Below are 21868 nucleotides of genomic sequence, written 5' to 3' on the forward strand. Positions count from 1 at the left end.
AAGACCAGCCTGAGCACAAGAGCTAGACCCGCCCAACTCTACTAAAAATAGAAAAAAAAAAAAAATCAGCCAGGTTTGGTGGCATTGTAGTCCCAGACACTTGGAAGGCTGAAGCAAGAGAATTGCTTAAGCCGGAGAGTTGGACGTTGCAGTGAGCTATAATGATGCCATTTCACTGACTAGCAGGGTATTGACCAGGGAAAGAATGCCTTACTCCTAGATGAACATTTAAAAAACAAAACTAAATAACAATTACAAAAAAACACAGAAATAGCACTGAAGGACTGAATGGCAATTCATCAGGAAACCAAAACTTGACAGAAATATCCCTTAAATAACATTTAATCTCACTCCCTTTGTTCTAATCCTCTCCCCACCCAGCAGCCTTCAGATCTGTAATTTGGTTTTGTAAGTGAACACACCCACCAAGGAGGGCCCAAGTAGACAACCAGTGATGCCTGTCAGGTCAGGACCTCTCTCCCCTTCCAAATGTAGAAACCTGCCTTGGCTTTATTAAGAAAGGTCATTGGCACTTGTTCAGCCTGAGTCACCCTCCAGAGAAAACTGAGGTAGATACCCACTGAGCTAGATACCAAAGATATACAAGTGAATCAGACAAAACACCTTGGTCCTACCTGAAGCTGTGGCTTCAAAATCTCCATAAAGTGTGAGTCACTTGGGATATCCTTTATCCTTCCTGGGATAAGAACATGTGTCTTCTTTTGAAAGTTTCACCTCCTCTACTATTTTTCCTTATTTTATCAGCAGATGTTAATCTAGCTTATACTACCTCCTGTGATCAAAGGCATTTTAGCATTAGTACTAATGAATTACATCAAGCCTTTCTTTGAGGTCCTAAATCATATATTTTGAAGAAAAACGATTTTAATTTCAATAAGAAGGCAGAGGGAGCTTAAAAAGGCGGCTGGCAATTAATTTTACAAAATCTCCCAGCTGGTATAGTACTCAAAACACAAAATAGCATGCAATTATTCTCAAAGAGTTTTATGTTAATTTTATGTCCAATCCCCAGTCAAAAAACAAAAACACATCCTTAAACAGTATCAGGGATTTAATGTGCTTTGGAAGGCCAGAAAATGAGGTAGCATAATGGCATTTTAGAATGCTTCCATCTCGCCAGAGATGTTCACAAGGTGCTTAACACTTTTTGTCTACTTCTAAGATGAACATGTCATAATTTAAAAAAATAAACATAAACAATGACTATTAAATCTAATTTTTTTACACCTGAGAGAAGTAGTTTCACTTTAAAAACCAGTTAAATAGGGTGGCTCCTGTGGCTCAAAGGGGTAGGGCCCCAGCCCCATATGCGGGAGGTGGTGGGTTCAAACCCAGCCCCATATGCGGGAGGTGGTGGGTTCAAACCCAGCCCCGGCCAAAAACTGCAAAATAAATAAATAAAATAAAAGGACATTTATTATTTTCAAAAATGGTTAAATAATAGCCTTTAGGGGGATGGTTTATTTTAAATGATAGCCTTTCAGTTAGGCTTTCCTCATTTGTAAGGTGACTGAGATACATGAACAACTGATTACCAAATAATCATCCAAAACGAATTTTGGATAATTTTTAATCAATCCATAGCAATATAGTAAAATCTACGTGCCGCATTTTTCAAATACAATTTAATTTTTTAAATCTTAAGCCTATATCCTTATTTGCTGTTAAAATATCATTTTTAAAACAAAGTGATGGAATTAGAATGGTGCTTTTTAGTATGGTGGATGGTGAACTTTTCCTATTCTGAATTTTGACATAAACGTGAGAATCTAACAATAAACTGATCTCAAAACACAGACCTAGATTGAAAGCAATTTTAACAACTGTAAACTAAAATCACAACCACCAGGCATGATGGCAGTCCTTTATTTTCTCATTAAAGCAGTCAATATTCTGGAACCCCTTTCTGGCTCCCACTTGCCACTGGCTCATTAACTATACATTGGTATGGGGTGGGAAAGTCTGCATTTTGAAGACTCTTCTGTTCCAGTATCATAGTTCTCAAACAGCTGCTAAAGTCGATAAGAATTACCATACAGTGAATATTATCCACAGCAACTTCAACGTTTCTGCCAGTAAGGTCTCAAGTCTTTGGTTCAGAAAATATGGTCAGTATGGGTAGATATTAACAAGCAGCAGGGAAAAAGAAATCCCACTTAACCACTGAACAAAGTTCTGGCAGAAAGTAAAGTGCTAAATTTCAATAAACTGACAAAGCTTTCTTTTTTTTTTTTTAAGAAGTTAAAAAAAAAAAAATGACTATACTTTGAAAAGAACCCTAAGAGGTTCCCAGTGCTTCACCAGACAGGCCCATCTTTCATGCTGGCTACTGAATTCATTAGAAAAGAACCAACTGTTATAAGCAATTCATATTCTCTCTCACTCTTTGGTCTCTCTCTCACTGATGACACATGTAGGTTCACATGTGCATTTTATTTTAAAGGACACTTCATTATTCTTTTTTAGCAAGTATTATTTTAAATCCAGTTAACTCCCCCCAACCCCCTTCCCCAAGAAACTTTAAAGTAAATAAACTTATTACATAGCCATGTTCCTGCAGAAGTTTGAATCACACCAAGAATGCATATCCTTAAAAGGAAATGTTTTCCCTCCCCTTGTATCCTGTTATTTAAGCTATTTTAAGTACTTGTCTGGAGAAAGCTGAGCCAGAATTCAAGTGGTTTTGATTTTAGCTGCTGTTTTACACTGCCCTTGTCCAGGTGGTATGTGGCACAATCAATCTATCACTTCAAACGCATCTTTTGGTGCTACTTTGTCTTATAAATCTGACAGTAAGACAAAGACTGGGATTTCCTTTGACCCTCAGCTTGTGCGTTGTGTGTATGTTGCTTTAACCATCCTTGAATCTGCCTAAATCTGGTGTCTTTCTTTGTAAAGAGGTCACATGTTATATGCTCTCATCTGCAACACACATGGAAACCTCTTTATTAACCCACTCTGGACAGTGCTCATTAGGACTTAAAGAAGAAAACCAATCAAGGGCAGATGCGTATATTTTCAGAAAGCTGGATTTAAAAGTTCAATTTAGTTTGACCAATACATTCCACAAATTTTTTGCACTGAAGAAATGAAAAAATGAATCTACATGTCTAAGAATAACAGATTCTCTCTATCTCTGTTTCTTTCTCTCTCTCACAGACACACACTCTCTCTCACACACACAGACACACACACACACACACGATCTTCAATGCCCATGAAAGCTCACAAAATATTGATTTAAAAGACTCAGTCAAAAGACATGGGCAGAAGAATTTAAACCATATTCTATCCTAAGTTTTACTAAGCAGTAAAGTCAAGCTTTCATTAGACATTAAAACCTTAGGAAAGGCAGCTGCTAAACATTTCCAGGTGCCTTTCACAGCTTCTACCTTTTGGGGTAGCTCACTCCAGCAAACTTAAGAGGCAGTTTAATGGGTCCCAGCTAAGAGTAGACTAGAGGTTGACACATTAAGAGTGTCACCCTACTGGTGAATGCCCAAAAGTGGAGGTCAAGTACTGCTAAAGGCTGGACAAGTTTAGAGGGCTGTGAAAAGGCAATCAAATGTTTATCAATCCTTTTCTCATTCAAAATTTCCAGTGGTTTGGCCATCACTTTTCGCATGCTGCCACTCTACTAGTTTTAAAAATACATACCTGAATACACACGCTCACATGAGTGTTCTTACACCCATGATGCTCTTGCCTTCACCCACACACCCACAAAAGTGTGCTCCTATTTTGTACACAGTCAAAACAATGTTTTCAGACTATCCCCAAACCATCACTTCCAGTAATCCATAGATAATTAACCAGATGGTAAAGCAAAAGAACACTGGTTAGTTTTGTTGTAGATGGCCTATAGTTTTTATTTTTTAAGGCATAATTAAGCAACTATGCACTGGTACAGTTTTATAGAATACTAAAAGAAAATTAAAGTACCATGTTTTATGTGGCATCATCCTGATGTGGTTTTTATATACTAGAGAATAGCAAGTAATTTGAAACAACTCAACTTCCTGGGATGAGAGACGTCTGGTACAGCTACAATCACCACAACCAAAATTTTTTGGCTGAGTTTGGTGGGTAACCTCAAAGGAATACACCCACACTATTCCTAGTCACTTAAGAAACCCATTATTCTTTTATTTCAAAAGTGCTGAATTCATGCTTTAAAAAGCTCAGTACAGAGTGCTTAAGAGAGAAAAAAAGTCAGATTTAAGTGTTTGCAGGACTAAAGCAAACCTGAAAAGATTTACATTACATGGATGTCCTTATGACAAGTAATCATTCAAATGACCACTAGCTTCCGTAGCAAGATTAAAGTTTTAGAATGTAAAAGACATTTTTTAACTGGTAAAATATTAGTACCTAAGTGTTCTGAAAGTCTTATTTATTCCTCTTTAGAAGGAAGTTATATGATATCGCTGCACTGAAATTAAAACAAACATTATGAAGTAGGAAAAATGAGCAGGTTTCTGCTAGTGGGAAATACTAGAAACAATTGTTGAGAAAATTGAAATAATTATATGAGCTTGAAGCTTAAAACTAAGCAGGTGCAGAAAGTGAAAGGAGAACTTTAAATTCTAATACTCAATTTATTTCTAGTAAAGAGAGTTTCAAAGCACTATTAATTGATTGAACAAAACCTACGATTAGTGGTAATTACAGAGGGTTTCCTCCACACACTATGATTTTGGTGAATTTCTAAGGAGATAATCAAGGCTATTATTGTTAACAGATGGGGATGGGGAAAAATCATTTAATGATTTCCACATTTTGTCACAATTGAACTGAGACAAAGTAGTCTTCCCTACTTTCTCCCACCACTTCTATCAAAAAAAAAAAAAAAGAGGGGGGACACAACTGTCCTTGACAGCAAAAGAAGTTATGGAGCCTGTTATTAAAATAAAGTTTCCCTGAATGTAAACAAAAAATTCTGTAACAGCTTGGACAGTTGCCTGAGGGCTCTATAACTAACAACAACTAAAAACTGCAAAGATTTTTTTTTTTAAACTACAAAGTTTTTTTTTTTTTAATTGTTGGGGATTCATTGAGGGTACAATAAACCAGGTTACACTGATTGCATTTGTCAGGCAAAGTCCCTCACTACAAAAATTTTTAAAAAGAAAATCAAAAGACTCAGCTGGGTTTTTAAAGTAGTTTCTAAAAGACAGACTACACACAAGCCTTTATGATGCTGAAATATATATATATATATATACATTTTATGTGCTACAATATAATAGCCAAAACTGTTAATAATAAATTCCACTATAATAAAAATCTTCATAACAAAAGCCCTTTGAATGTATAGTTCATAATGATAAAATCTCAGTACATCAAAAGACTATAGCTCCTTGGGATTCAATCAATTAAGTATTTATTGAGAACCTAACACACGTGCAACACTGTGCTAGATTAGATACTGAGCAGGGGTTACAAAAGAATAATATTTGGAACTGGCAGAAATTCTGGACTCCAGAATTCATATTTACAGCATATTTAATAGTAAGAGTCTGCATGTCTTAAGAACATATGCTGGTAGGGGCTTCAGGAAGCTGTTTATCTTAAACTCTACTTCAACAATAGTTCCATCATGACCTTTTTGCACAGTCAATCCTCTAATTATTCCCTGAGTTACTACAATTTAACCTTGTTTCCTTCATGGAGATAATTGGTCAATCTTCTTTATATCATTAAGCTTTTAAGGAGCAATTAAGCTCTTTTACTGATAAAAGTGTTCCAAATCCCATCATGTAAGCACTCTGTGAATTAGCTTTAATTTTTAAGAAATATTATGCACAAATTTTCCAAGATGCTACCCATGAGCACAAGGCCCATATTCAACAATAAACATTTACTTGAGAAGAGATTAAGCGACAACAACATTAAAAAGGTGTGCTCTCTATCCCAACATTCTAGTCACAAAGAACAAGGTAAGCCGCTCCCAATACTGAACAATTAATATAAATAAAACAGGAGGTTTGAAGGGAATTATAAATTACACAATTATAAGTAAAACAATTATAACACTTTTGCTACAGAATAGAGAGAAAAATAAAGAAATATATCTTGCAGCCAAGAATCCACTTGCTGTTTTTCATAATCAATCTACTATCAGACTGTGTAGTGCTCTTCTTATAGTTAATGGTATCTGTGGCAAGTTAACTAACCTCTATATTTGTATGCACAGATTGAGAACTATTCAGTTTTTGTCCAGTGGGATTCTGAAGGGTCACTCTGGCTATGGGTTATTCTTCTTCCCAAGGTATGCTGCTACTACTAAAGGCCTTCATAAAAAATGTTGGTCAGAAATATATATAGGAATAGAGATGTACATTTTCTCACTTTCACTAATAGGACTTTCAACAGAAGTATAAGAACAAATTCTGATTTAAATAACAAGTAATTGTAATCTAACTTTATACCCTTTAGTCAAGGAGTTGTCAAATAATAATGGTCAACCTATTTTTTTAAAAATAATAGTCAACTTCTGGGCGGCGCCTGTGGCTCAGTGAGTAGGGCGCAGGCCCCATATGCCGAGGGTGGCGGGTTCAAACCCAGCCCCGGCCAAACTGCAACAAAAAAATAGCCGGGTGCTGTGGCGGGCGCCTGTAGTCCCAGCTACTCGGGAGGCTGAGGCAAGAGAATCGCTTAAGCCCAGGAGCTGGAGGTTGCTGTGAGCTGTGTGATGCCACAGCACTCTACCAAGGGGCATAAAGTGAGACTCTGTCTCTACAAAAAAAAATAAAATAACAGTCAACTTCTGTAAGCACATGTAGACTCTGTTATGTGTGTGTATGTATGTGAATCTCAGTTTATATTCTGTTTTCTCATTATCTCCTACAGACTTGACCCAAGCACTGGAATTTGGGATATAAATCTTATACAGGGCTTTCATAGCTGCTCAATTATATGACATGTTATATGATGTTGATGTATACTTTTCCATCTTTTTTTTTTTTTTTTGAGACAGTCTCATTATGTCGCCCTCGATAGAGTGCTGTAACATCACAGCTCACAGCAACCTCAAACTCTTGGGCTTAAGTGATTCTCTTGCCTCAGTCTCCCAGGTAGCTGGGACTATAGGTGCCCACCACAGTGCCCCGCTATTTTTTTGTTGTAGTTGTCATTGCTGTTTAGCAGGCCCAGGCCAAGGTTCGAACCCACCAGCCCCGGTTTATGTGGCTGGCGCCCTAACCACTGAGCTATGGGCACCAAGCCTACCTTTCCATCTTACACTGATGCTATAATTGAATGTGTGAAGATATAACAAACTACATTATCCTAAGGCACAGAAAATCCCTGAAAAAAGGCAATAAGGTCAAACTAATTAGGGAAGGGTAAAACATCACCTAATTTTTTTTTGGGGGGGTGTCACACTTCCCACTTGAGAATATGATGAAACCTCCAAATCATCTCCTACAAAAAATGATACAAAAAAATACAGTAATTACGGCGGCACCTATGGTTCCGGAAGTAGGGCGCCGGGCTCCATGTACCGAGGGTGACGGGTTCAAACCCGGCCCCGGCTGAACTGCAACAACAAAAAAATAGCCAGGCGTTGTGGCAAGCTCCTATAGTCTCAGCTACTTGGGAGGCTAAGGCAACAGAATCGCCTATGCCCAGGAATGGGAGGTTGCCGTGAGCTGTGTGATGCCACGGCACTCTACTGAGGGCGATAAAGTGAGACTGTCTCTACAGGAAAAAAAAATAGTAATTACACAAAATTTGTCATAAAATATTCAGGAGGCACTAAGGCCACCAGTTAAAAACTCGAGGCTAGAGCAGCGCCTGTGGCTCAAAGGAATAGGGTGCTGGACCCATATGCCGGAGGTGGTGGGTTCAAACCCAGCCCCAGCCAAAAAAAAAAAAACCCTAGGCTAAAACCTTTAACCATGTTAGATACCAGATAAAATTAGAAATAATGTAATTTTGAGTATATAGTTTCTAAAACTTTATATCATCCATTTTTGCTATTTTACCCTAAGGTTCATGTTTAATCATTCATACAATGTTCTAGAGAAGTAACTTTGTTTAGGACTAAACAAAGATGCTTTCTTACAGTTATAATACAAAAAAAAAAAAATACTCACCAACTTTTGCAAAGGCCTCCCTGAGTTCATCAAGCTCATCTTTGGAAATTTGAGTGGTAGCCATCTCATCCATTTAAAGATCTAAAGAAATACCCAAAATTTTGAGACTTAAAAAAGTTTGTGATGAATATAGTGTAAGCATTCTTGCTAAAATTCTCATTTGAAGGGTAATTTAAACAGAATTTCAAACTATCAAAACAATCTGAATAGGTTACCATATCTGTAGGCACAACCTTAAGAAAATAAATTGAAAAGTCATCATTTACTGAAAGTTATTCAGAAAAAATATTTCTGAATTTTCCTCTCAAGGGCAAATTACATTCAAAGAGTTTAAGGAAGGGCCAAGATACCCAGCAATGACAAGAAATGCATACATAATGGAAATTCCTGGTTATATGTGCCAAAGATTAAAGTCAAAATTATGTGACAATTGATTCATGTGAAATTTCATTTTTCCATTAAGCCACTTTAAAATCACTCACAGTGAAAACATTGATTTTCAAGTAATATACTGACATCTATCAATCACTCATGTTAAAGGAGGGGTAAAGAGGAATCAATTAAAACAAATTATATTTGGTTTTGATATAAAAGAACACAGAGCATGTGCTAATATTAACACTCTTATGCATGTAACCTATTATCTATATTTGCACCCTTTCCAATTTGGCTCTATTTGATCAAACTACATATGGCCTGTGGACCAGATCTAGATCACAACTTGTTTTTGTTAAGAAATCAGTTGAACTTTATTCATTGCCCTTATAGCCAGTCATTGACTGGGGCCACTTCTCCTTCTTGCTTTGGCTTTAGATCCAGTTAGACTCTGTTTTCTCCTTTACCCAGGTAGACAAACCTACACATGACTTCTTGCAGTCTCTCCTTATACAACACAACTTGTTTTTGTATAGCCCCAAGCTAAATATGTTTATTATAGGAGAAATTCGGCAACCAATGTTGATGATAGGGCACATTAACTTTGAACCCCAATTAGTGAAATATCCCAGAAATAAAAGAATTCCACTCTTGTCATAAGAACCATATTACAAAAAAATTATATTTGGCTTGGCACCGTGGCACAGTGATTACAGCGCCAGCCACATACACCCAGGCTGGTGGGTTCGAACCAGGCTTGGGCCAGCTAAACAACAATGACAACTGCAGCAGTAAATAGCCAGGTATTGTGGCGGGCGCCTGTAGTCCCAGCTACTTGGGAGGCTGAGGCAAGAGAATCGCTTAAGCCCAAGAGTTTGAGGTTGTGAGCTGTGACGCTACGGCACTCTACCCAGGGCAACATAGTGCAACTCTGCCTCAAAAAATATATATACTCAATTATATAATGAATTATGTCAATAAATATTTGTAGAAATTACATATCCTTGATATTAACAGCATAATATTCTTGATTTTGCCTCTTGACACAGTCAAGAACAGAAAAACCTTGGTTATCCCTGCAATAGAGAAAGGAGATCTGCACATGGATAATCTCCAAATGCAACTTATTAACAATTTTTGGACAAAGAAAAATGAAAATAATTATATTACCTTGCTCTTTTCCCCTTTGTTTTTATTCTTTCTTTCTTTCTTTTTTTGAAACAGGGTCTCATTTTGTTGCCCTCAGTGGAGTACTGTGGCATCATACTTCACAGCAACCTCAGACTCCTGGGCTCAAGCAGTTCTCTTGCCTCAGTTTCCCAAGTAGCTGGGACTACAAGGCACCTGCCACAACACCTAGCTGTTTTTAGAGATGGGGTCTTGCTCTAGCTCAGCTGGTCTCGAACCAGTGAGCTCAGGCAATCCGCTTGCCTTGGCCTCCCAAAGTGCTGGGATTACAGGTGTGAGCCGCCGTGCCAGCCTTTTTTTTTTTTTAAAAAATACACTTTAATTTTAGATCAGTTTAAGGTTCACAGCAAAATTAAGCAGAAGGTATGAAGAGTTCCGATATACAGCCATGTGTCATTTTATGTTGGGGACAAGTTTGGAGAAATGCACCATTAGGAGATTTGTGGGTGTGTGTACATCACTGAGCATACACACACAAACCTGGATGGTATAGCCCACTACACGCATAGGCCAGATAGTATAGCCTACTGTTCCTGGGATACATACCAGTATCAGTAACAGTATGTTACTGTACTGAATACTGAAGGCAACTGGACCACAATGCTAAATATTTGTCTATCTAAACATATCTAGGAAAGGTACAGTAAAAATACAGTAATATAATCCTATGGGACCAGCCTGACACTGACCAAAACGTCATTATGCAGCACTCAAACATGCATAGCCACTATCAATATCTTGCATCTGAATGGTACATGTGTTAAAAATGATGATCCCACATCCATACATTATTATCACCTAGAGGCCACAGTGTACATTAGGGTTCACTCCTGGTGTTGTACATTCTGTAAGTTTGGACAAATGTATGACTTGTACAGTATCATGCCCAGAAGTTTCACTGCCCTATACATTTTGCTTTTTCAAAAAACTATTCTATACATCTTTTATGTATCAATAAAAAATTAAGTATTCTACATGTTAAATTTAACAAATTATACAAAATACAATTTTGAGATCTTGCATTTATCCTTTCTAGACAGTTTTTATTTTTTAAGTAAATTTATTTCAGATTAATGTGGGGGTACAAGCAACCAGGTCAAAATAATTGATTTAGTTAGGGAGAGTTCCTCTTGTGGTTATGTCCCAAACACAAAAGGTGTGTCAACACCCCCCACCCCACCCCCACCCCTGAGCGTGCCTATTCAGTGAGAGCTCCCCAATTCCCCCCTTCCCTGGTTACTTCTACCCCCAGCTTGAATTGAAATGAGTTTTTCTCCTATTTGGGCATACATTGGATCATCTACTGGCTTCATATTAGTATTGAGTACATTGGATACCTTTTAGACATTTTTTATTTATTTATTTATTTTTATTAAATCATAGCTGTGTACATTAGTATGATCATGGGGCACCATACACTTGGTTCATAGACCGTTTGACACATTTTCATCACACTAGTTAACATAGCTTTCGTGGGAGTTTATCTAACAAAGGATGTGAAAGATCTATATAAAGAGAACTACGAAACTCTAAGAAAAGAGATAGCTGAGAATGTTAACAAATGGAAAAATATATCATGCTCATGGTTGGGAAGAATCAACATTGTTAAAATGTCCATACTACCCAAAGCAATATATAATTTCAATGCAATCCCCATTAAAGCTCCACTGTTATACTGTAAAGATCTTGAAAAAACAATTCTTCGTTTTATATGGAATCAGAAAAAACCTCGAATAGCCAAGACATTACTCAAAAATAAAAACAAAGCAGGAGGAATCACGCTACCAGGCCTCAGACTATACTACAAATCGATAGTGATCAAAACAGCATGGTACTGGCACAAAAACAGAGAAGTAGACGTCTGGAACAGAATACAGAACCAAGAGATGAATCCAGCTAATTACCGTTATTTAATCTTTGACAAGCCAATTAAAAACATTCAATGGGGAAAAGATTCCCTATTTAACAAGTGGTGCTGGGTGAACTGGCTGGCAACCTGTAGAAGACTGAAACTGGACCCACACCTCTCACCATTAACCAAGATAGACTCTCACAAGACATTTTTTAAAAGATAATTTACTCACCAACGAATTTTCTTGCTAATAAGCACAATACTCAGTACAGAGAAGTAGGAGACCAGGAGCATGGGAGGGATTCGTAAGAGAGCCAGGCCATATCTGCCTTTTTTCATAGCATAGTTGTTATTTCTAGAATTTATCAGTCCCAGGCACAGAGTAAGGCACTCAATAAAATACCATTTTAATAAAATTCATTCATTCAACAACTATGTGCCAAGTATTACATTAGATAAATTCAAATGAATATTAATTCCCTGAACCCTTGTAATAGCCCTATGAAGTAAATATTCTTGTCCCCTTTTTTTTCTTATTAGAAGAATTGGGCTCATTGGGACTGTGGAACTGGATTTCAAACTCAGGTTTCTCAAATCCTAGGGAAGTTTCAAAATGACCATAAGATACTATTAGCTAAGTGCTCACTATAATGTAATATACATATATAATGACTGGCATTTAAAAAAACTAAAGACAATCAAACTTTTTAAAAAATATTAGAAAACTTGCCTGTTCATAAACTATTCTTACCTATGATATTAAAATGTCACTAAAGATGGAGAACTTCTCAGTAGATCTTTCAGAGTAGTCTCAGGACCTATGAGGTAGAAAAAAAAGATCTTCAGTTAAATGTGAAGTTAGGTATTTCTACGATTAATAAAAAGAAATTTTTGTGCCAGCATGGTGGCTCATGCCTATAATCCCAGCACTTTGGAAGGCTGAAGCAGGAGGATTGCTTGAGGCCAAGAGTTTGAAACTGACCTGGACAACGTAGTAAGATCCCATCTCTACAAAAAACATAAAAATTTGCTGTGTAGGTACTGTGGTAGGCACCAGTAGTCCCAGATACTTGGGAGGCTGAGGCAGGAGGATCTCATGAGCCCAGGGGTTTGAGGTTGCTGTGAGCTATGCTGAGGCCACTGCACTACAGCCTGGGAGAGAAAGCAAGACTAGGGAGGAAGGCAGGAAGGGAAGAAGGGAAGGAATTTTCTATAAATTAAGCTGCAGACTAAGGACAGTAATTGTTTAAAAAGTTCTATATTTCGGCTTGGTGCCTGTAGCTCAAGCAGCTAGGGGGCCAGCCACATACACCAGAGCTGGCGGGTTCAAATCCAGCCCAGGCCTGCCAAACAACAATGACAACTACAATAAAAAAATAGCCGGCTTCATGCCTGTAGCACAGTGGTTACGGCACCAGCCACATACACGGAAGGTAGCAGATTGAAACCTGGCCTGGGCCAACTAAAACAACTGCAACAACAACAACGACAAAAAAAAATAGCTGGCATTGCAGCGGGCACCTGTAGTCCCAGCTACTTGGGAGGCTGAGCAAGGGAATCGCTTAAGCCCGAGAGTTTGAGGTGGCTGTGAGGTGTGACGTCATAGCACTCTACCGAGGGCGACATAACAAGACTCTGTCTCAAAAGAAAAAAAAAAAGTTCTATATTTCACTAAGATGATGATCAATACTGCAGATTACAAAACTACTATATAGAATTTATTCCAGTTCCGTCTACATGTATTTTAATTCAATCGATGTTTTCAACATAAAACTATTACCTATCTCCACATATTGTACCAAGGAGAAAAAAGGCACAGAAAATTTGGAAGTGAGATAATCTCAGAAAATCTAAAACAGGCTCGGCACCTGTAGCTCAGCAGCTAGGGTGCCAGCTACATACACTGGAGCTGGAGGGTTCGAACCCAGCCTGGGCCTGCTAAACAACAATGACAACTACAACCAAAAAAAAGCGGGGCATTGTGGCGGGCACCTGTAGTCCCAGCTACTTAGGAGGCTGAGGCAAGAGAATCACTTAAGCCCAAGAAAGTTAGAGGTTGCTGTGAGCTGTGATGCCACAGCACTCTACTGAGGGCAACATAGTGAGACTCTGTCTCAAAAAAAAGAAAGATAAAAGAAAGAAAATCTAAAACATGTGGCCTCTTCAGATCTTAAATGTCCTTTACAGTTTGGTAAACTAATAAAGTCAGTTTATTAGTCAGCAATAATTTAAAATGAGTGAAAACAACACAAAAGTCTGGGCGCAGTGGCTTATGCCTGTAATCCTAGCAGTCTGGGAGGCCAAGGAGGTGGATGGCTTGAGCTCATGAGTTCGAGACCAGCCTGAGCAAGAGTAAAACTCCGTCTCTACTACATATAGAAAAACAAGTCCAGCATAGTGGAGCAATCCTATAGTCACAACTACATGGAAAGCTGAGGCAAGAGGATTGCTCAAGCCCCAGAGTTTGAGGTTGCTGTGAGCTATGACACTACAGCACTCTAGTGAGACAAGGTGAGACTCTGTCTCAAAAATAAATAAATAAATAAATCACAAAAACCCCACACAAGTGAGTTTATTCTCGTATTATCCTATCACTTCTATACAAAAGAAAATAAAGGCATGGCACCTGTAGCTCAGCTGCTAGGGCCCAGACACATACACTGGAGCTGGTGGATTCAAATCCAGCCCAGGCCTGCTAAACAACAATGACAAGTACAACCAAAACATAGCTGGTCATTGTGGTAGGCACCTGTAGTCCCAGCTACTTGGAAGGCTGAGACAAGAGAATTGCTTAAGCCCAAGAGTTTGAGGTTGCTGTGAGCTGTGATGCCAGGGCACTCCACCAAGGGTGGCACAATGAGACTCTGTCTCAAAAAAAAATAAATAAATAAATAAGGATTGTTAATTCCTTCTCAGAGAGGCCAGGAAGGCAATTATTTTGTTTCTCCTACAAAATTATAAGATGCTTAGATCTCATAGAAATGAATTTTAGGGTACCAGCCTACTTAGTCCAATGTATATACTTTCAAGGTTTCTAATTTCTTATTTCTGTGTGTCTTAACAAAATTCCAAAGTGACTTATTTTGCACATATAACTAAGATTTTCTTTCTAGTGGAGACATTAAGAGACTCACCTCAGTAAGAATAAAAAGAAGAGCTGAAACACACTCACATCCTGCAAACAATTCCAGGCAAAGTTGGTTATCAACAGAATAGTTTAACATAAGATCCTACCATTTAAATAAAGACATATTCATTTATTGATAATTATTCCAAAGGAAACAATTTCACTCTGAGATACCTAAGCTATACAACTAAAAAATAAAAGGTCAGACTTAAAAAACCAGCCAGGCATAGTGGTTCATGCCTGTATTCCTAGTACACTGGGAGGCCAAACAGGAGAATTGTTTGAGGTCAGGAGTTTGAAATCAGCCTGATAAAGATCAATACCCCTTCTCTACAAAAATAGAAAATATAATTAACCAGGCATAGTGGCACTCTTTGGGAGGCTGAGGCAGGTGGATTGCTTGAGCACAGGAGTTCAAGACCAGGCTGAGCAATAGTGAGACCTGTCTCTACTAAAAATAGAAAAATTAGCTAGGTGTCATACTGGGCTCCTATAGTCCCAGCTACTGGGGAGGCACTCTAGCCAGGCAATATCAAAAATAAGAAAAAAAAAAGTCCACAATATAGGCTCTAGTTGATGAGAACAGTTTTTGTTTATTTTTAAGAGATGGGCGTCTTTCTGTGTCATCCAGGCTTCAGTATAGTGGCACAATCATAGCTTACTGCAGCCTCAACTCCTATGCTCAACTAATCCTCCTGCCTCACACTCCTGAGCTATTGGGAAAAATCAGTTTTTTAATTTGCCATTTGAAATTTAAAATGAAGATGTTTAATGTAAATTTATTCCCACTATGAATAAAAAATAGGTTTCTTATTAAGACTCCTCATAGGCTTGATAGTATCTTTAAGGTGATCAAGCAATAAAACATGATCTTCGGAAAAACATCATATCAATTAACTTGGAAATGACTGAAATTTAAAAAAATTAAAACCTTGGCCAGGCTCGGTGGCTCATACCTGTAATCCTAGCACTCTGGGAGGTCAAGGCATGTGGATTGCCTGAGCTCACAGGTTCGAGAGCAGCCTGAGCAAGAGTGAGACCCCTGTCTCTAAAATAAGTCAGGCGTTATGGTGGGCACCTGTAGTCCAAGCTACTTGGGAGGCCGAGGCAAGAGAATCGCTTGAGTCCCAGAGTTTGAGGTTGCTGTGAGCTATGACGCCACGGCACTCAACCAAGGGTGACAAAGTGAGACTATCTCAAAAATCAAAAATAAATAAATAAATAAAAATAAAAGGGCAGTGCCTGTGGCTCACTGAGTAGGGCACTGGCCCCATATACCAAGGGTGGCGGGTTCAAACCTGGCCCTGGCCAAACTGCAACAAAAAAATAGGCAGGCATTGTGGTGGGCGCCTGCAGTCCCAGCTACTTGGGAAGCTGAGGCAAGAGATTGCCTAAGCCCAGGAGTTGGAGGTTGCTATGAGCTGTGACGCCCCAGCACTCTACCGAGGGTGATAAAGTGAGACTCTGTCTCTACTAAATAAATAAATAAATAAATAAATAAAACTGTTCTTAAAAAAATAAATAAATAAAATAATTAAAACCTTGAAGTCAGGTGTGGTGGCTCACACCTGCAATCCTAGCACTTTGGGAGGCTGAGGCAGGTGGATTGCTTGACTTTAGGAGTTGGAGACCAGCCTGACCAAGAGTGAGACCCCATCTCTACTAAAAATAGAAAAATTAGCTAGGTGTCAGTGTGTGCTTGTAGTCCCAGCTACTCTGGAGGCTAAGGCAACTGGATCACTTGAGCCCAAGAGTTTCAAGTTGCTGTGAGTTGTGATGATGCCACAGCAATCTATGCAGAACCAGGGTGACAGAGTCTCACTCTGGTAACCCCCTCCCCATAAAAAATTAAAAGCAGCTCTATTCTTCTTATGGGGCTTCATTGTACTATAGGGCCTTTTTCTCCAAAGCCACTAAAATATCCCAGAGGGGTTCACTAACCAAAACAGAAAACTAACATCAGTTTTGCCCTATAGATACTTTATTTAATCCTGAGTACCTGTACCAAGCTATTGTTCCTGACACAAGGACATAGTATTTTCTAAAGCTAAGACTGTTGGATGTGAAATCAGAGACATCCATTATTTCCTAGCAGTGTGTCCATGCGAAAACTTAATAACCTCTCTGAGCCTCACTTTCCTCATTTGAAAATACTAATAATAATGCCTACTTCCTCCAGATCCCCAGAAGATTAAGATGGCATGTTGTATACTATAAAGTATTATGTAGCAATTTCAAATCCTTGATAACAGAAAATGGAGAATAAATGAATGCCTAAGTAATTGTGGAAGTCTATATAATAAATATAAGGCATTAGTTCTAAGGGCCTTTTACACAGGATACATGAAAAAGTTATCTTATCTCTCCAATAATTATTTACTACAGACTATAGCAGTTCTCCCTCATATATAAAAATTATAAGCCTTTACTCAAAGTCATTTGAGAAGGATGGACCTAAAGAAAAGCTGTTTTACCTATGACTCAATTTGGTTTCTTCATAAGGCCAGTTTCTAAAACACAACTTGAAAGACAGGAGGTTTTTTTTTCTTTTTTTGAAACAAAGAGTCTCACTATGTCGCCCTGGGTAGAGTGCCGTAGTGTTACAGCTCGCAGCAACCTTCAACTCTTGGGCTTAAGTGATTCTCTTGCCTAAGCCTCCCAAGTAGCTGGGACTACAAGCGCCCACCACAACACCTGGCTATTTTGTTGTTGTTGTTGTAGTTGTCATTGTTGTTTGGCAGGCCCGGGCCGGGTTTGAACCCGCTAGCCCCGGTGCATGTGGTCAGCTCCCTAGCTACTGAGCTACAGGTACTGAGCCACAAGAGTTATTTTAAAACACAAATTTAACTTCAAATATTCCGGGACCACTTTTCAAAATGGCTCACAGCTTGTCAATATTTTCAGCTTCCTCCTAATCTGGACATTTTTTTATGAGCAATGAAAAATTAAAGGTGAAAAGATAGAAAAGTAAATATTCCTTACTGAATAAAAGTTTACCCCCGATTTCACAATATGTGATAGACAGAAAGAAAAACTGATTTTGAAATATGTCCTTTTTCCCAGTCTGTCTACTTGTAAGAGTGGACTTTATTTACATGACAAGAAAAAGAGAGAGAGAACAAATATTCAATGAAATAGAAATATACTTCCCTCTATTTAAATCTAGCAATTCAAATACTAATCAAATAAAACCTTTCAGGGTCTCTACATTTGTCTGGATTTTCCTGTTTGATCTGTCCCAAATTCTGTTTTTTCCCTAACTCCTATGCCTGCCCTCTCTATAAAGGGAAAGCCACAGAAATAAGCAAGCCTTCTTTCCCCTAAACATCTGAGACACAGGAAAATAGATTTTCAAATAAGGCAATCAAACAAAAGCAAACAAAACCTTGTTTGTTTGTTTTTTTCATAAAAGGATATGGTGTACAACTGAGTACGAATTTAGGGCGTCACCCATAGAAGAATTGTATGCCTATGAAGTCATCCCTAATTAGAGAGTTCTACTAACAATACAGCAATTATGAAACCACTCCGCCAGCTCATCTAACTATACGTAAACCCTGAACACAAATCTTTGCTAAGAAAGGTGTACATACAACTACCTGAAACTATTACTCAAATTCCAAAAGGTATTTGAGGGAGAAGAGGGGTGCTTGTTTTCATCTCCCAAAGCACTCCCTTTAGGAATGCAGCTGAGTGGATAAACTACTATTCATCTCTGCCACTCAGTACCACCTAGGTCAAGAGGAAAGGCACACACATGGGAAACTCGTCTATGGGTAATCAACTTTGATGATAAACTTGATCTTTTTGTGTTGAAATGGAAAGACAATCAAAGGATGTAAACAAGGAATATTCACCATAGATTCTATCCCAACCACTGCCGTAGTATGCTAGGCAAACAGAGTTGGGAAAGAGAGGCCAATGACTTAAATCAGAGATTGGGCAACACACACTTGAGCTCCTATCAGAAAGGAAGCAAACAACAAAGTGTGGACACAACAGAAACGAACACACGATTTCACTATGGAAATTTAAAAACAACACAGCCACCATTATGTGTGAACAGCTTAAGTGTGATCCAAAAAAGATGTTATTTTTGCCCACAGAAGAGAAAAACTCAAATCCATTCAAAGTGTGGGGGGAGGAGGCAGACAAGGGAGCAGGGAGAGGGGAAAAGGGAGGGGGATGGGTGTGCTTCCACTTAATGGGCACACCTCTTGGGGGTGGGACACAATTATAAGAGGGACTCTACCTAACAAAAGCTAACATTGTAACCTAATTCTTTGTACCCTCAAATTAACCTGAAACAATAAAAAAAATGTTATTTCTCACCTTCCTCCATCCAAAACCAGGCAGTGCTTTGGAACACCCACTCTTCACATACCTACCCATCCCAACAGAAACTGCTGCCCTGCCTCCTCCCTGATTAGGAAAGTCCAGGGCACTAGTCTCCAGGTTAGATGGGCGTGCAACATTCTGTTGGCTAAAGCTCACCTACTCTTACTATGATGACTCAAGCTCTAGTCCCGTGTTTCCTAATGGATTTAGAAGGTTTCAACTTGAATGCCTACCAAGTTCACCAAGTTATTCATTTATATTCATCAAGCTTTAACTGAAGGCTTAGTATGTGCCAGCCCTGTATTGGGTGATTCAGATACAGACCATTAGGACCTTCTCTCCCAAAGTTTACTGCATAGTAGGGGAAACAGATGGAAAAACAGGCATAGTATCAGTGTTATCATGCCATCACAGACATATATACTGAGCAGTGGGTGTCAAGGAAGGTTCCAAAGGTGACTTTTGAACTTTGTCTTATAGCTCAAGTAGGTATTTCTCAGATAGGCATCACTGGTAAAGGGCATTCTAGGAACAGAGATGGATAAAAAGGATGCTATCTGGAGCTGGAGAAAAACAGTGTGGCTAGAGTATTGTGTCCAGAATTAATGATAGATACAATTGCAGCAGCAAGTCAGGATCCAACTTAGAAGTGGCTCAGGGAGAAGGAAGGAAGTCAGCGAGGAGGATTCCATGTTAGGAAAAGTCTAAGTGTCTATGATTGAATTTATTGCCACATTATTTTTTCTCTTTTTTCCAACTATCTCTTGCCAAAGTAGGTCTAAGTTTTAACTTCTCCACTTTCCTCAGTCTCTAGGTGCATAGATTTGAACTGCAGTTTGTCCATAAAAAACAAAGGAAGGGTCAGTCAATCACCAAGCCTCCTGGATTCTTCCTTTGCAATCTCTGGGATTCTTCCATCATATCCCATTTATCACATAAAGTCTGGCCTACTACAAAAGTCTTTTAGCAGATCTGTCTGCAATCTTATCTCTCTCCAGTGTAATCTTTACATAGCAAACTTCCCGAATCGCAGATCTTATGGTACATTCTGTACAAAAGAAACTCACAATATTTTAGCACAGCATTCAAGGTCATATACGTCTCCTTTTTTTTTTTTTTGAGACAGAGTCTCACTATGTTGCCCTGGGTAGAGTGCCGTAGCATCACAGCTCAAAGCAACCTCCAACTCTGGCTTAAGCAATTCTCTTGCCTCAGCCTCCCATGTAGCTGGGACTACAGCTGGCCCCCACACCACCTGGCTATTTTTTTTTTTTTTTTGCAGTTTTTGGTCAAGGCTTGGTTTGAACCCACCCCCTCTGGTATATGGGGGCCGGCACCCTACTCTTTTGTGCCACAGGTGCTGCCCACCACTTGGCTATTTTTTTGTTGCAGTTGTCATTGTTGTTTAGCTGGCCCGGGTTTGAACCTGCCAGCCTCAGTGCATGTGGCTGGCACTGTAACCTCTGTGCTACGGGCTCTGAGCCAATGTCATACACTTTTCTGAGTTGATACCTGACTATCTTTCTAATGTGACTTCCCATTACATGTACTGCACCCTTGAACCCAACACTCTAAAGATATTCTGTTCCCCAAACAGGCCCTGCATTTTCCCACTTCCACTCCTTTTCCTCTGTAGCTTTTCCCAGTGGAATGTTTTTCACCTACCTCCTAGCTATTCTCCAAAAGCATCTGTCAGAAAGTCTCATCAAGCCAGGAGTGGTGGCTCACACCTATAATCCTAACACCCTGGAAGCTGAGGTGGGAGGATCCCTTGAGCTCAGGAGTTCGAGACCAGCCTGAGCAAGAGCAAGACCCCATCTCCACTAAAAATAGAAAAAATCAGCTGGCATAGTGGCGGGCACCTGTATTCCCAGCCACGTGGGAGGCTAAGAAGAGGATCGCTTGAACCTAGGCATTTGAGGTTGCTGTGAGCTATGATGATGCCACACCAACAGAGTGAGACTGTTTCCAAAAAAAAAAAAAAAAAGGAAAGAAAGAAAAATCTCATCAGATTGTCCTCATGCTAGACAAAATTTCTCTATTCCTAGTACTCTCACAGAACCATGTTTTCTTCTATTATGGCCAGTGCTAGACTCTCTCAGACAGGTCCAACTTAAAAAAAATCTTGTCTCAGGGTGGCACCTGTGGCTCAAAGGAGTAGGGCACCAGCCCCATATGCTGGAGGTGGCGAGTTCAAACCCAGCCCCGGCCAAGCACTGCAAAAAAAAAAAAAAAATCTTATTTCACTGTCAGACCTTATGTACCATTTTTTTATTTAAAAAATACTCACCACAGGGCGGCGCCTGTGGCTCAGTGAGTAGGGCGCCAGCCCCATATGCCGAGGGTGGCGGGTTCAAACCCAGCCCCGGCCAAACTGCAACCAAAAAAATAGCCGGGCGTTGTGGCGGGCGCCTGTAGTCCCAGCTGCTCGGGAGGCTGAGGCAAGAGAATCGCGTAAGCCCAAGAGTTAAGAGGTTGCTGTGAGCCGTGTGACGCCACGGCACTCTACCTGAGGGCTGTACAGTGAGACTCTGTCTCTACAAAAAAAAAAAAAAAAAAAATACTCACCACAATATTTAGCATGTAATGCTATTACACAAAGCTCTTGGATGGGAGGGACCATAACCTATTCACTCTCATATTCTCAGCCAGTACCACAGTGCCTACGTAGAGTAGGTAATAATAATAATAATAGTAACTTAATAACGTATTATTGTTCTAATTATGCAGCTAAGTTGTTTTTTTGTTTTCTGAGACAGAGTCTCAAGCTGTCACTCTGGGTAGAGAACCAAAGCGTCATCATAGTTCACAACAACCTCCAACTCTTGGGCTCAAAAGATCCTCTTGCCTCAGTTTTTCTATTTTTAG

General features: G+C 39.2%; 1 protein-coding gene across 7 annotated transcripts in view; it reads right to left on the reverse strand.

Annotated features, from left to right (window-relative positions):
• LOC128578524 (plastin-3) overlaps window positions 1-21868 on the reverse strand; it is a 108351-nt gene that overhangs the window by 38014 nt on the left and 48469 nt on the right. For 5 of the 7 annotated variants that reach the window (XM_053581201.1, XM_053581205.1, XM_053581207.1 and 2 more), the window contains exons 2-3: window positions 12287-12353; window positions 8121-8201 (exon numbers count right to left, since the gene is read on the reverse strand). In XM_053581201.1, coding sequence (XP_053437176.1) covers window positions 8121-8193 — 73 coding nt within the window. In that variant the 5' untranslated portion in view covers window positions 8194-8201; window positions 12287-12353. Of the gene's footprint in view, window positions 1-8120; window positions 8202-12286; window positions 12354-14669; window positions 14711-18994; window positions 19082-21868 lie in introns of those variants that run through there. The other 2 variants (XM_053581204.1, XM_053581206.1) reach the window with 2 other exon arrangements.

This window comes from Nycticebus coucang, chromosome X (genome assembly GCF_027406575.1).
Source record: "Nycticebus coucang isolate mNycCou1 chromosome X, mNycCou1.pri, whole genome shotgun sequence".
NCBI lineage: Eukaryota > Metazoa > Chordata > Mammalia > Primates > Lorisidae > Nycticebus > Nycticebus coucang.